The sequence below is a fragment of the Bombus huntii genome, chromosome 4 (genome assembly GCF_024542735.1).
Source record: "Bombus huntii isolate Logan2020A chromosome 4, iyBomHunt1.1, whole genome shotgun sequence".
In the NCBI taxonomy this organism is placed as follows: Eukaryota; Metazoa; Arthropoda; class Insecta; order Hymenoptera; family Apidae; genus Bombus; species Bombus huntii.
This window is the reverse complement of record NC_066241.1, coordinates 7,556,066-7,572,507: the sequence shown is the minus strand read 5'-3', so window position 1 is coordinate 7,572,507 and position 16,442 is coordinate 7,556,066. Positions and strand designations below refer to the sequence as shown.

The following is a 16,442-nucleotide window of genomic DNA, read 5'->3' as shown; positions in this document are numbered from 1 at the left end:
GACGTGGCATTCGACGTAGACGTATACAGAAAGATAAACGTCTTTGTCTTTTGCAGACGTTGCTTCGTATTGTCCCTTTCAGTTGACAAAATGGTAAGCGCACGATCAGAGGATTCGCGTGTTGCCAAATTTTGACGTCATGCGTTGCAACCTGCAACGCCTTTTTTCTTCGACTAATTTTAAAACGTTGTCGACAACGATTTTAACCCCTTAACCTACGATTTACGTTCGAGAATTTTGGGCCGAAAATGTGAACAAGCTATTATATATTATATTATATTTGGCCCGATCATCGTACTACGGGCTATGCCCATAGGTGTACGTTATGGGGTTAAATCAATATAGAATACACTTATTTACGTATAAATCATTAAAGCATCGAACGACGACGATTTGTAGAAACCAATATCCACCAACATGGCGAATTTACGCGCTAAACCACGCGTTCGATGTAATTATCCTGATAGATCGCTAAATTACTTCGCACGGAAATACTATAACTCTTTGACCGGTTGTAATAGTACACTTAATCCTTCTAATTGTTTCATAAATCACGAATTGCAACTTTCCGGATAATATGTGTTCATAGGGTATTGATTTAAATGGTTGGCTTTCGAGGCATTTGAATTTAAAATTGAAACTACGATTGAGACTTTTTGCCTAGATGCATAATTCATAGCAGAGATGTCTAGGTTTTGTATGGTAATGCGGATTATGAAGTATTCTCTGCTAGAATATGTCAGAATCCTAGACTGGCGTAAAAATTGCACGGTATAACTTGCAACGCGCAGCGTTCGCGATTTCATCGTCATCATTCGTCTGATTAAAGACAAATAAAAAGAACCGCGAGTAGACGTGCATTCGTTTGACCATTACCATATAATTCCATCTCTTTCAAACGAAATTTTCATTCGCCTTTGATCAAACAAACTTTTACTTAACCCGCCTCTGTCAATAAAAAATTCCAAACTGTGGATTTCTATCGTACGAGCAAAAGCTCATAGTGGGAGGTATCAGAGTTAATACAAAGTCCAATTATACCAACTGTTTGTTCGCCGACAAATGTATACGTACAAACGGAGTTCTGCTGTACTCGAAACATTGCGCGGAAAGAGTCTCATTTCTGATCCCAAAATAAAAAAGAAAGTAAGAAATGACAAAGAAAACAAAAAAGAGGTAGAGATAGAAGAAGAGACCGGATCGAGTAACTGGAAGGAGACGTTGGCGCAGTAGAGAAAGTTTATCTGTAAGAAAAAAAATTGGTGGTGAGTCGGTATCTAGATTCTAGATGAAGACGAGGACGTGTCGTCGCGAGACGATACGGAGTGAGATTGGCACGACGCTTGCGTGGGCGGCGTGACGTCACGTGGATCGATCCGTCGGCGGCGGTTTCGCTGGTGCGATCTGCCGGCGACGTTGCTAAACCTGGCAGAGGGCAGCTTAAGGCGCCACCAAGGGTGGTTCTTGCGCGACAGCTGAGAAGGGCGCGGAGGGTTGCACTCGGGGGTCGGTTTGACGGGAGAGACCTATCCGTAGCGTAGCGCGTAGTGGCGAGGGGTGGGGAGCATCGTCGAGAACGAACGAAACGTACGTACGTACACGAACGACGGGAAGTCGTGGTTAGCGATAGTTCTCCGGGGACTGAGGAGCCGGCTACTCTTCGCCACGTTCCCGTCCACACTTTTTGTTTCATATTTTCTCCCAATTTACACGTTCCCGGATTCGCACACGAAATCAACCACCGTCGGCCGGTTTCGAACCAACGAACCGAAATATTGTGATGTTCCGCGGAAACATCGGCCGCGTGAGGAGTGTACGCGTTAAGAACGTTGCCGAGTGACGTCCTATACGGAGGAGGTGAACCACGATTTCCGAGACGCAAGCTCAGGGTAATCCTTCGTTCCGTTTACATTTTCTTTTGTCTCGCTGAGTTTCAACGTTTCGTCCTTTTCGCTGGCCTGATCACCGGATATCGGTGCGTCCGGGTGTCAAGGTTAGGAAGTTTTAGGGGATGAATGACCTGTCACGAGTGTTATTTTGTCGCGGACCTTCCGGTTACCGTCCGATTCGAGAGACAGCAGAATGAGATATTTTATTTGCAACGTTCTATGTAAAGTGACGGATATTGCACGGTTTTGTGTGTTGAGAAAATGAAAATGACGATAGTATACAAAATTTGACGGGAGGGTGGTAGTTTTATTGTACGATATTTGCTTGAGAAAGTGAGAATGAAAAATTATATGGTCGAATTTACGCGAATGAAAATATATTCGAGGAATCGTTCGATCTCGTATTCCGAAGAAAGTAAACGTCGATAGCCCCGTTGAGTTGTCTTTGACATCGATTGAGATGCTATACTTTTCAATAATTCCATAGAATAGATTTTTCCGTGCCGTCTATATTTTCTCTGTATCTTCGAGTAGTTCTCGCTACTTGGTGAACTGTACATTATACATTTGTACGGACATAAGAATAACAAGAGAATCGCTATGATACTAAGAAAACAGCCATCGTGTTCGAATTATCTCGGTACGAAAATATTGATATAATATTATTACGAAGGGTCGTTAATATCGAGACAAGACGATCGTTCATTGTAACCATCGCATCTTACCGAAAAGAAAGGTAAGAAAGAATGGACGAAAATCTTGAAATGTTGATGAGAACACAGCTGTAACTTTCACCGTCTTTTCTCTACCTTTACTTTCCTTCGATCTATCTTTAAGGAAATAAAATCTTTTCGATGGAACTCGTGTTAGAGGTATTGAAAGAACATCGCTACACTTTTACTTTTCGTGACTTTACTTTTTAAATTCTTTGGTAATTCACGCACTCTTCCCAATTATCTAAAATAAAATCTTTCATAATGCAAGGCCATCGACGAATATTTTTGCTCGAAATGGAGCAACGAGTTTCATGTCACCTTCGATTATCGTTAGATCGTAATGTTTAAGACAGCTTAATCTTGATTAAATTAAATTTATTTCACGCGAGATATAAAGTATTGAAAACGATAAAAATCAGATTTGAAGAAAGTCGACTAGACTTAAAGTAAATTCCCGTATCGTTCGATATAACATGTACAGCTTACTGTTCGGCATCGTATATTGATTACGAAATCTGAAACAGTAAACAATTATATTACGTTTCACGCGACGCGTACGGCGTCACGGATAATTACAACGGTATGAGAGAAACGCTAGTCGAAGAAAGCTTGTAAAGAAATGTCGGAAAAGCATTATTAGAAGCAGAACGCGTTAATCACATTAGTTGGTAAAGTCTTGCGACAGCAGTGCGCTCACGTAAGCACAGTAATCCTAATCCTAGGCGCGTGATTCGTGAATTATTAATCGCACGAGCCACGAGACTTTCCAAGATTTGCATCAGCAAATTTGTTGCTCGGAGACTTGTCTAAATGCAAAGTAAACATACATATCATACCTGCGATCGGACGCTCAGCAACCGACTTATACTACTTATAAACTAATTAGTCAATGTCCCAGCCGTGCAGAATCTCCAGATCTTTTACGTCAGCTTAACAACCGCTATTGATTTCATTTCTTTATTCTCTTTGTTCAACATCTTGCCTCCTTTATCCGCATCTAATCACATTGGTATTTTAAGTATCATACCATAAGAACACGATAATAAATCATCGTAGTTTGACTGAAAAATTTGCCAATGTTCTCCCGCCTCACGTTACATATAATAGCTGGAGTTTCGAGTTAAATCACGCGACCTATACAGACTTTTAAAATGCCACGAGCACAGAGTCAAGTTTTAACGTGGTATATATAAATCAACGCGTTTACCTTCAGATTACAGGTCGCGACGTTGCCAAGAAGGAAACGTTGATTCGTTAAGTTTTTGTGCAATTTTAATTGGCGACAATCACGAAAGTCGTCTGGCACAAAGGGGACGAGGTGGACGCGCGGACAGCGTCACATCGATTTAGAACAGCTCGCAGGACAGACATTGTCGGCCAAATGGATTGACTCGCGGATCTAATCTCGCTAATAGAGCAATTTCTATATGATTCGAATCCTCCCTCGTTTGACACGATTCATACTGCCATGGTAACTACGGTGCTTTTTCAACCGCCTGCAACATTCTGTCGGAGATTCCTTACAAAAAAGCCAACTACGCTCGTCGTTGTCTAGGTACATGCAGCTTTTATATTCCGCGCGTTAACTCATCCGGTGTGTCTTTAAATAGAAAAGCTCTGCTATGGCTGGTACTAGTCTATTCGTTGCTTGAAAATCTTCTTCCAAAGGATAAGTTATCCTACAGTGGGTACTCCGGTACTTGGGTACCAAGGTACTCTGCAATTATTTTTCTAAGAAAATTTTATTTACTAACATCTATAGAAATATATCGATCAGATGAGATTTATCGCGACAAAGAAGCGCAGTTAGGTAACTTGAAAATCCCAAGAAAAAAGAATGGTTACCTCACGTCAAAGCTTATTTAAGTTTATGAGGAATTACGACAATATACGTAAAGGGGCAAGCGAAGCAAAACTTGGCATAATTTTTAATTGAATATTTTTTAGAGCGGTGTGGCGTTGAGCGTAAACATTAACGAGAGTCGCACGTGCTTTTTTTTTTAGATACGTGGGTGGTTCGAGGCGAGAATTGTCAGGGGTGAAAGAACTGGTGACCTCGAGAAGGGTGCAGAAGAGACCCTCGGCAAACGTTGTAAGGTCGGATGGAGGTTGCATCGGGAGCAGTCCAGGAAGTGGCAGCGTCATCGCAGGCGGCTTGTTAGGCGGTTGCAGCGGTGGCAACGACGCCTTAGCGGAGTTAACCATCGAGGACCTGGCATCTATTCCCGCCGGAAATCACACCTCCGCCAATCACACAGGCCATTCCTCTCATCACAAGGTCAGCGAACTTAGCTAAATCGATATTTCGTCGGTGGTATTTATCCTTTAAATAAACGCCAAAGTATAACCGTTGCCAAACAGGATAATGGCGAATGGAAATATTGTTTACGGGTTCGTTACACGCATAGTTAATTATTCGCCAGTGCAGAATTGTTGTTTAATGGAAGCTCAATTATGTACACGATGGTTGATGCTTTCTAAAGAACAGTGAATTACAAATATTTGCTTGTAATTTCATTTTATACAATATCTTCCTTTCGTCGACTCGTGGCAATAGCGGTAATTACATTTGCATAATGCACAGTTTAAATGTGTCGTTACATTGGATATTTTGATCTAAAATACTACGTATTTAATTTGTTAATTAGGGTACCACCGAATACGCATTTCTCTTCTGGGTCCGTGTTTCTGATAATTCTACGTTATAATATATTTTAGTCTGTTTATATGCGCGCAATTTCTGAAAACATCGTTAGGATGAACGAATAATTTTATATATGGAATAATTGTCTGGTATTTATAAAGTAGCTGGAATAATATTCATCAGAATATTCCCCTGTACATACTTAGCGATCGATGACTCCACTTTGGTGACAAAGATGGCATGAAAATATCGCGATTCGTTGAACAGGTTGATCATTTTTGAGTGAAAATTGGAGGGGCGCGGTTATGATGGTAAATGAGACAGATAGGTACGAACGTGCGCAACAAATGCCACGATTTTCTCCCTTTGTTCATACGCTCCATCATTTCCAATCAAAGTAATCCGCCAATAGCTTGTTCATTAAACACGCAACGATAAACACGACGTACCAATTCGGTCGACGTATCAATTAGGGTTTTATTAATCAGTTGACATCGGATTGCTCGGCAAACATTGGTTGCAATTAATTAAGCTTACAATTAAATCGGAGTTCCGGTGAATCAATTCCTTTGGAAAAAAAAGAATGGTAACGAGCTGGAACAATACGAATTACCACAGGCTTTTACGTATACGCGCGTATCTACAGAACGAGAGAGAGAGAGAGAGAGGAAAAGAGAAGGGTTGATTCGCGAGTCATTGCGGTTTCTTGGAACAAATCTCTATAATTGACAAACAATTGCTCGCAGCCGACAATATAAGAACTACTCGACGTATAATAATTATTCAAGACGCATTACGTTGTGTCGTCTAATTATTGAATAGATGCGTGTACGGTCTCACCGAAACGTAGGTCGGCAACGCATAAGCGCGGATGCGAGTTCGTGCGCAAACAATGAAATTACAAAGCATTTCGCTTCTACATATGCGTCAGCTGTTGCGTCGTGCAGCTGCCGTATACTGGGTGGTTCATTTTAAATGTTCTACGTTCAGGCGATTGGAAATCAAGTTACGGCAAAAATCGAATTAAAATGCCACCGTCGCTTTGACAATTTGCCTGTACATTTTTCTCCATTGATCTCGAACCCGAGAATTTGTTGTTTGATGGCGCAGCTGAAAACCCCGGGAATCAGCCTGTTTTAACAACGAGAAACAAAAATATTGCTCCAAACTTTTTGTGCTATGTTGATGCACACGAAGCACATCGTGCGTAAAATCATGTACAATCTAGTAAACGTTACTTTGCCTTTTGTCCCCATAAAAACCGTGTATTTGCAATTTTAAAATCATTAAAAAAAGACGAGAAAATGCCAAAGGATAATATCGTGAAAATGGAACGCCCGACGTAACAGCTTTACACAAAAGCCAGCAATCGAACGCGCGAATATTTCTACGTTCCTCGACAAGATAATGGCGTTACTGGAAAACGACATATGGTTTTATCGCGCAACGTATTTACATGACAAACAGTAGAAATTTCTCGTTGGTTGAACGCCGGTATTTTCCATCGGATAAACTGCATTCCCATGCGTGGATTCGTCAGGGGCGCATAACGCGTGCATCAAGGCACTGAGCGAATCAAAATGTCTTTAATCACGGGAGCAATCTTCTAGGTGATCTGTACCCTTTCAAACTGGGACTTTCCCTCGCTTCGGCTATTCTCTACCGCTCTCAACTTTTTTTTTCCTATTGGTTGGTCAATCGGTTTCTCGTCCCCCGCTTCTTTCACCCGTTCCAATTTAACTTGCGCCTTGTGTATCGCGCGTTTATTTTCTCCCCTTTTATTCCCTCTTAATATACGGCGGTGCATCGCATCGCTGTAACGCTGCATGTTGCAGAGCGCTTGCATTTGACCCCCCTTTCCCTAATAGCCCCGTTCACAGCGTGATCTCCCTTTTTCTCTCTCGCATAGTGCATAGCGCAATGCCGTATGTTGTCGGAAGTTTAGATGTTTCGTACGCGCGCATCCTGCACCATCCACCCAATGAATAAGAGGCTTAGAGGACCCCTGAGATATCTCGAGGCAACTTTCCAAGCCACTCTTATCGTAGCAAATAAAGAAGAAAGGAAAACGGAGAAAAGCAACGAGTATTCGACTCTCCGGCATTGTCCTTCGATTTGTCCACGTCGTTTCTTATATCTTTCCTATCTTACCTATTTTTTTTCTTTCAAATTTTTTATCCTTTCACGGACGACCACGTCTTTATTCCTCTTCGCCGATATTCCCTACGGTCGCTGTTTTCTTCAGTTTCCCGAAGGAAACGTTTCCTCGGGAGGTTCGTCAAAATATTTCGACAGATAGAAACAACATTCTTTGTGAAAACAGTTTCTTCGTGATACTCGTAAAGAAGCAGTTCTTTCCAGGCTTTGTCCATCAATCGAGGAAATGGCAAATTTTACTACAATGTTTTTAACTTAAATTTGATTAGTGTGTTTGAAAAGTTGAATCAAACATCTAAAATTTTGCTAAATCTCTAATACTGGCAGTTGAAATTTTACACCATCGTTGGTTGAATTTATATCGGGATACCACGACGAAAATAAAGGCTTCGGGGATCGGTATCGATTCTCAGTCCTTTCCGGGGGACGTTCTTTCATATTTTATCCTTTTGCTTCCGGCTGGTTGACTTTCTTTAGCTCTCTTTTCCTTTCTTTTTCTTTTTTCTTTATTTCTCTTTTCGTCCCCCCCAAAGGCGAGAAAGGATTTGTGAAATCTTTGGAGAAACGTCTCTGTCGAGACGAAAGGCGCGAACAGCGTTTGGTGCATTCGGTCGCGTAATACAAAAAGGAACGCGTTTTGCACGAATTGGGAAGAAGGGGAAGGATTAGTGTACGCGTTGCTGTGAGTTATGCAGACGGGTCACGGCAGGTCGTCGAATGGAATCGATATCTGCTCGCTGAAATAATAACCGTTCTCTTTTCCCGACTATTCCTACTCCCTTTGACGGTCTCTGTCGTTCGTAGGCAACAGTTATCGCGAACAAAATGTAGCTATAGATGCACGCGAGGGAGGACCGTTTCGCTTCGGGCCATTTTCACGTTGCCTGCATCTATCATTGATAATACGCACGTGCTGGCTGATCATCAACCACCTTCGGAGCTTCTCACTTTCATATTCAGCCCACTGTGTTCCGCTAATTAGAAGCGTTGTCTTCTTTTTTTCAGATTGTATCATACCCTGTAATGATCGTTAATAAACTGCGGTTGTCTATGTAAATTCGTATTTTTATAGATATAATTAAAGAAATAGAAGTCAGGTAGACGATTGTCCTACTTGCCAAATATTACAGAGAGTAGTACAATATTTGTGCAAATTACGTGTACTCCGTGCATTTTTTGTACCTTTAAAACAGAGTTCCTAGTCCAATCATTAGTAAATCGCGGATATTTATACAAATTCATATCTTTACGAGCATAATTTAAAAATATCGAATCTATATAGGGAATTGTTTCATCTATTAAACGTTGTAACGAGTACTACGCTTTGGATATTTTGTATATTTTTGCATATTATATTTGCGTCTCTGCATTTTTGCATCTTCCAATTTATAAATGCATAAAAATCCACGGTTTAATCTTTGGTACTTAACCATATTTATTTTGATGGAATTTAAAAGGAATAATCTAGCACGGTTTACATAAATTTACATAAATTTGAATACGTGTTCGTATTTCTAGTTCATTTTGTAGGATTGTCGTTAATTCGATACAACCTTCCTTCGCGTCGATATCCCAAGGTAAAACTTGACGATACGTTGAATCGAATTTGTCGTGTGGCAAATGATACACGATGGTTTGTTTCTTTCGCCGAGACAAGTAGGGAAGTTCTTGCAGCCTTTTAGTCTGGGCACAAAGTGGACGTAGAGTGATGCAGCGCAGTATATGCAACCGCATTTTTGCGCGTAAAATTTCTACGTTACAAGATGCATATTAAGCGCAGAGTGACGCAGCGCAGCATAAGCTCGGAGGAAGTAGCATGCTCTGCGTTATACAGCAGTTTATGTTCCAACTTCTTGTAGTTTTAGACGTCCGAAGACATCGTTCGTGTTGATCTAGGAAATCTATATTTAAAATTTAAACTTCATTCAGATATGATAGGAGCTATTTTGCTGTTTGTACAGTATCGATAAAAAAGACTATGAGAAATGGCAGAGATACGCTGTTGGGCTGAATCTGACTGTGATAAAAATCCAGCTGTATAACTTGATGACCGTGCGGCGCAAGAAATTGCTTTTCACGTGCAACCTAACGCAGCTTATATAATTTTCGTTTATTTAAAAAAGAAACCTGTGGTATGCTACGTTATTGTATATTTAGCTTAAAAAAAGTGAAGGAAAATTGCGAAAGAATAATAAAGAATAATGGAATAACGGGTAATAATATTCCCACTGCATTTTTTATTGTACAATTGGTTGGCAAATTGAAAATTGTACGAGAGAAGTTTCCCGCGTTCCGAATTTTGCGATATTTCCGTAATTTATGTTCTTTCTCGAGTTTGGTTTATCTCTTTCGCGTAATTACCATATTAAACCGAGTAAGACGTAAAGGGTATACGTTTCGCTTTTCCACAGTTATTTCATCTTTCTATGAATACCCATTCAGCCAGTGGCTGGTTTATTCTGTTCGAAATATTTGCATGGTAATGTAAGAGCATTACGAATAAATAAAACTGCTCATTAGCCGAATTACAATCGTCGTTAATGAGCGGCAATTTTCACTGAAACGCAGAAAATGTTCTGCCTTTAGAAGCAAATAGATCGATCTCTCTTTTCAACTGATAATTTGAGACCTCCCTACGTTAATAATTGTTTTATACAAATTAGTAGGTTTAACGTACCGTCGAATAAAGTGACTTATCATTGATAAAAACGAAAATTTCTCTCTACGTGCGTTCCATAGCTGCACACGCGAATGCAATAATTATATTGAAATCTTGAACTATCCAACTTAAAAGCAATATTCAATCGGATTACTCTTTCTTGTCTTTGTCATTAATTAATTCTCGATAATATTGGAATATCTATATCGTCGATGTGAAAATATATATTTAAAAATTCTGTGCTGTTTATGCAAATCGTTAAAAAAAGAAGGGAATGGTAGACTTCAACCCCTTCGCTGCTATTTTCAGATATCCATTTTGTGGTCATTTTAGATGATCAGTTAAGCCGAGTTAAAGGGTTCTCCGATATGATACCGTTCCCCTTGAAAAGTTAGTTCCTTCTATAGTCGATAATCCGTATAGGATAATCCTCGATTTTCCTGGTTCGAGTCGGAAATCCCTGACCGACCCGAAATGTAATCAGTTTTCACGTAACGTTTCTTTTTCGCCTTTTGAACCCTGCCACTTTTCCCCCAGATAAAGCAAAAAGGGTGAAAGACGATGGGGTGTGGCTCGCGTGGCACCTTATCATTTACAAGACAATGTTCCTTTTACTCTACTTTGCCTGCAAATCGCGTTATTTAAATACCGACATAGATTACATTAGTCAGCACACGCCGCAAAGTAGCCAAGTTTTTCGATCGTTTCTATATCTTGCAATTAATAGAGATTTTATACGTATCGATGTATTACATATCGTCATAGATTTTATAGTTATTGAAAGGTAATCAATTTGTTATACTTTAATATTCTTTTTTTCTATTTCATTACAAAAGATATTCTACAAGAACAAACAACGTATTTCTATTAATTTTGATACTTACGTACTTGTGTATTGATTTATCATCTAGATACTAATTAGATTTTCAATGTTTACCATCTTCACAGATTTACAGATAGGATAAATAAATCAGATAATTTTGCGCTATATTTTCATCTTTTCCAACTCCAACCTAACTGACATTTACCATCGCAACTCTACATCTGGCTTACGATTATTTTAAAACCCGAAATAAATTACTCTGCCCCTTTTTTTTTTACCAGATACAATTTACATTCTTTCTCTCTAATTTACATTGTCTACCATTTCGACTCATCCGCAACAGCGCAGGAAAAAAACATCCAATCTTGCGAAAGGAAATTACGCGTGAACGTACCACATGATAATAAAGAGTCGGTGACTCGTTGATGTTTTGGTCGGTGATACTTTTTGCGGCAGCCTGTACACAACCAATGTAGTATTCGGTAGCCGGGCGTTAGTAAGTAGTATCGTGGCATAAAGTGGGGAGCAGAGTCGGTGAGCAATGGATCGTCGACCCTCGCAGTCGGCAGTTAACGTTCGTCCGACTCATGAAAACGTGACGTTCGTCGAAGGTGGTGAAAAATGTCAACGGTGTTGAAAAAACAATTTTTCGTAAATTTCTCGCGGTGAAAGCTGTGCTACCGCGCCGTGCTCGAAGCGTTTTCATTCGCTACGATTCCTACCAAAAAGAAAAAGAGAGAGAGAGAGAGAGAGAGTGAGAGAAAAAAAGAAGGCCAACTAAATGACGCACATTCGAGGAACCCTCGATGAAATCATCTAATTCGCTGAGAGACGAAGGAACCCTATAATTTTCTAAGATGGATATTCTACCTCCGTAATGAATATTTAGTGGTGTTCCGTGCTGTGGATCGGTTTCACGCCTTGCTGTTTTCATTGCAAAGTGACTCTTAGCTGAATAGGGAAAGAGTTTCACGGTACTGTTTGCACGGTTGCGGTTAATGAAGAGCCGCTTTCAAATTTCGTGTTTTTAGACGAAACGTGGCGAGAAATCATTTGCCGCACAGCTATGTTTCTGCCGTGTTATTTAAGGAGAAGCAGCTTTAATATTCTTAGCTTTTCTAACATAACATTATTATCGTTGTTTCATATTTTTTTACCTTCTGGAAGAAACTTAATTCCACGGAAACTTTAATTCTTCCATATATTTGCATAGAGCAAAAGATTCGCTTATTTTAAACCATGTAAAACTTAATGTCACGTTTGTAAATTCAAATTAAATGCTTTGATTAGACAAATATCGAGAGGTATTTGAAATTCGTGTTGAATGAAGAGTGTCTGGAACAAATAGGCACCCCAGTTAAATTGCACTAGTCGTCGAGGGTAACAAGGGTGGTTCTGCTCGAGGGCTATCCCTTAATTATCCCGTGCAATGACGCATTCGATGTTCACACAGGTATTCCACCGTTATCGATCCTTCGAAACTCGTAGACACGTGTATCAGTGAGCATACGCAGTACCGGCTGTCAAGAACACTTTACGAAGCTGGCCGAATTAATTTTACGAGTGGTACGTGTTCAGTGCGTGTAAAGCTACGTGAATAATCATCCAATGTGACAGGAACGAGTGTAATTAACTATAATCATTCTGTTAAACCGGTCGCGAACGATCAAGTAACGATACAACAACTGTATGCATGCGTTTGTATGAAATTAAAGGACGCTATTAGCGTACAGTTTGGAATACGTGACACATCGATCAAAGTAGAAGAATGGTGAGTTTACTTACGAGAAAAGATTTCAAAGTTAGGTTTTATCACTTTACGAGAAAAATGTTATCGTTATTCCAGATAGTTTTCAGGCTCATAAAATTTTTTTTCACATTTTTTCCGTGTAGTTGGAGCGCCGTTCGACTGCACCCTGGCGCTGTCTGAACGATAACATTTGCTCCGTTAGAAAAAGGAATGTTTTCACGAGAACATTTCTGAAAATAAACTAACTGGAAACGAAAGAATGAAAAACGTAGCCGACGCTGGCGTCTTCTACTCGAAACAAGGCACCGTTTGTTTGAATTTTTGTGGCAGTAGTGTCATCCAAAGATAAAAGAATCGCCCGATATTTGTTATTCTTCGATCGTTTCTTCATGTAAAGTTAGAAATTACCGTCGACGAGAACCGTGTTTCGGTCGAACTGCGAACACGTTTCTAAGGGGCAGTAAGAGAAAAAGCTGCGTTTGACCCACGGGGATCTTTTGTCTCGCTTATGGCCTCCTCGTAGTACGTTTACGATCCGGGTAGTAAAAACCCGAGGTACCGTTTCTAACCCCGTGAGTCATTTGATACGCGATATAACTCCGCGTGGTAAATGAAGGGATTGGAGAGAATCAGAAACGGAGCAGCAGCGGAAAGATCGATGAATGTTGGTTGGGTCCATTTGTCGGATCGTTTAAAGCGATTCGATTGATTGCATCGCGTGAAAGTGGTTGCCGAACGAGGCTTGACAGTACGTGGAACAATATCACGAGTTGTTCGCTATTTTGACACTTCGTGGATTGTTCGTTTTTATGAATCGTAAAATCTGCCAGTCCGTAATAAACGTAGGTGGATAGGAGGCTGTAAAAAGAACGTCATAAAGGAGAATACATAACCGAAAAGGAGGAAAATAATATTAACATTGATGTGAAGATTAAACTATTTATTGCAAGAATAAATACTGAACTTTTATTTCTGTGTCGTATAAAAAAAATAGTGTTTCCGAAGGAAAGTGAACATTTAATTGGAAATTTTAAAAAAAGGGAAAGAAACGAAGAATAAAATATTCGACTCCTAGCATTCTCGTAACTCAAACAGTAAAGGTCATACAGCAGTGCAAAAAGATCTTATACTCCTTCGAGCAGTTGCCGCGCCGTTCCGGCGCCCTCTTCTGAATCATGCTATGAGGGTTCTGATTCTCGCAAACCGCGCGCTCGAGAATCGATAGTAGTGAAATTAACTTTACCGAAAGTCCTTGACCCAGGTCGCGAGTTTGATTGCAGCGGCACCGATGATATCCTATTACGCGTTTAAAGGCTACCGACAAGAATTTCGCAATAAAATATTTTAGAAATATTCCAGCAGGATTATTCCACTGAAATTACATTTATAGCGATGCCTCTTTACACTTTAATTTGATATTACTATCAACACGACAATACTTACAATAATAATAATAAGTTGTGTTATTTATAATAATTCGTCGAGTTTTTTCAAGCGTGTTTTAATCAGAAAAAATTGTTTGTTTCCGTAAACAGAGGGTGCCGGGTGGTGGAGGCGTGATTGTGGGGGGTGGCGGTAATTCGGCCACCCCCCAGGGTGCACAACAGGGGAGTAACCTGGTATACCGTGTGGTGAGCTCCAGACATCCTGGTCATCATCCGCACGTGAAAAAGTCGGACAGTTCTCAGCAAACGGACAACTCGGCGTTCAAACATCAGCAACAGCCAGGCTTGAATAGCTCGACGAACAGCAGCTCAAACAGCCAGCAATGGAAAAAATATATCGAGGCTGGAGCTGCAAGGGATCGGGAGAGAGACAAGGAGGCTGCACCTCCGAGTCCTAATCCCTCCAGGCGATCTCAGGTAAACATTTATACAGTTTTGTTCGTTTTTACGTCGTTGCATCACCGGACAATATTGATTTTTTGAGATAGTCGGTTTAGCGAGCTTAATGCAGTCTTTGAATTTTATTTCTGTAGAAATTTCTTTTTAGAATTTCCCGATCCTCGAGCTTACGATTTAAGTTCCAATAACGCGTGCCATAAACAACGACAAGATCGGTCACACGTCGAACCAACATCACGGTTTGGCTGAGCGTTCAAAGTTGTGCGAATCGCACATGTCTTTTGATATGTAAATGCATGTGTAAGGTACAACTAATTTTATTTTGCAAGATGTTTGATAAATAATTACTATCAATTGATCGTTGAACAAGAAAGATTTATTATCTTGAAGTGAATATAATGAATCAACAACAACGACGTACCACGTCTCTCACACGTGTTGTTTATGTTTGACCCGATCGACGTACCACGTCTTTCACACGATATTGTAGGTTAAGAGGCTAACCCCTTTAGATACTTTCATGCTCTGACTGAATAATTTCTCTTTTAGGAGAAACATCGGAAACAGGCCATGGCCGAGTATGCGAACGGCGAAAAACCACAGAAAGTTTCATCGGGAACATCGACGAGCGGCAGCAGCAAAGTTAGAGGTGTACCACAGAGTTTCGGATATGTTAAGAGACACAGCGCTGGCACCAGCCCCAGTCCCAACGGAGTTCAAAATGGTGGCAAAGATTCGACGAGAACTGCTCAAGTTAGCGCAGTTCCAAGAACGAAGGTAAGATCGCTCAGTTTCTTTTTAATTTTCTACACGGCGGTATATTAGGCGAGCATTAATTAACGGATCTTTTGTTTTCGTGTGACATTGCAGGTCAAAGTATCCGGTGGTACTCAAACATGTACTACAGAACTTCAAGCCAACTCTTCCACGTCGAATCAAGGACATCATTATAAGAGTTACAGCCTCACAGGTCCTAGCGCCAGCCAACTTTCTCAATCAGTGCGAGATCGTCTTATGCTCGGATCGCAAAGTTTACCAAAGCCTGGTAGCCCAGAATTCACGGCGCTATTTGCATCCGCGCATCATCGCGAAAGAGGATCCGGTGCAGGACCAACGGCTACTTCCTTCTCACCGCGGGTACTCAAACCATCAGATGGAAGTCTCAGCGATACGTGCAGCAATTACGCGGCCCCTGATCTGCAAGGATATTACACTCCCAATAGTCCGTATACTACATCTTGGATGAGACACAGCAACACGTACACGCCAAGTGGACGTTCTCAAGGCAAGTTTTTATGCCGTTTCAAACATATTTTAGGTCAACTCAAGTGTTGCTACTTTAGCTTGTCATTTTTATAAATTTTACGTTTTACTACTGTCAGAAAATATTGAAATAACTTTAGGTCAAAGACTAGTTTTTGAATTGTTTATTTTGAAAGGAAAAATTTGTCTAATTTCAGGAATGGGATTGTGCGAAGCTGACAGCGTAGAATCATTAGGATCGCATCGGGCAAGCTTAACACACGCTCGCTTGTTGATACATCAGAGAGACTCGACAGGATCTCCAGCTCCACCGAGACTTAATAGAAGCAATTCTATTAGGTAAATTTACAGAGTAGTTTATTCGCTGCATTAATTTTCACGATATTACATCAAATTTTGTTACAAGTCATTTGCATACATCCATATGTATAGATGCATGACTAGAGGATGCAAATTTTTCACCACATTTTTTCAAACGATCAGTTTCAGCTTTTTTCTGATTCTTTTTCTAATTAACCACTCTATGACAGCGATTGCTCGTTTACGGTGAAATAACGCAGATCATTTGATACCGTTCTAGCCATCTGCGGGACAGGACATTCCCAAGGTAGTGCGAAAATCTAGAATACACATTCGTCGAGCCTGTTTTCCATGCATAAGTATTGAAAGAACGAAACCTTCGAGGGTTTTGTACCCT

At 40.4% G+C, this 16,442-nt stretch overlaps 1 protein-coding gene across 7 annotated transcripts in view; it reads left to right on the top strand.

Annotated features, from left to right (window-relative positions):
* The window catches only part of LOC126865001 (protein sickie), a 192,863-nt gene that overhangs the window by 129,633 nt on the left and 46,788 nt on the right, over positions 1 to 16,442 (top strand). For 6 of the 7 annotated variants that reach the window (XM_050616998.1, XM_050616995.1, XM_050616997.1 and 3 more), the window contains 6 exons: positions 4,610 to 4,883; positions 14,174 to 14,500; positions 15,032 to 15,259; positions 15,353 to 15,767; positions 15,943 to 16,084; positions 16,326 to 16,352. In XM_050616998.1, coding sequence (XP_050472955.1) covers positions 4,610 to 4,883; positions 14,174 to 14,500; positions 15,032 to 15,259; positions 15,353 to 15,767; positions 15,943 to 16,084; positions 16,326 to 16,352 — 1,413 coding nt within the window. The remainder of the gene's footprint in view (positions 1 to 4,609; positions 4,884 to 14,173; positions 14,501 to 15,031; positions 15,260 to 15,352; positions 15,768 to 15,942; positions 16,085 to 16,325; positions 16,353 to 16,442) is intronic. The other variant, XM_050616996.1, reaches the window with a different exon arrangement.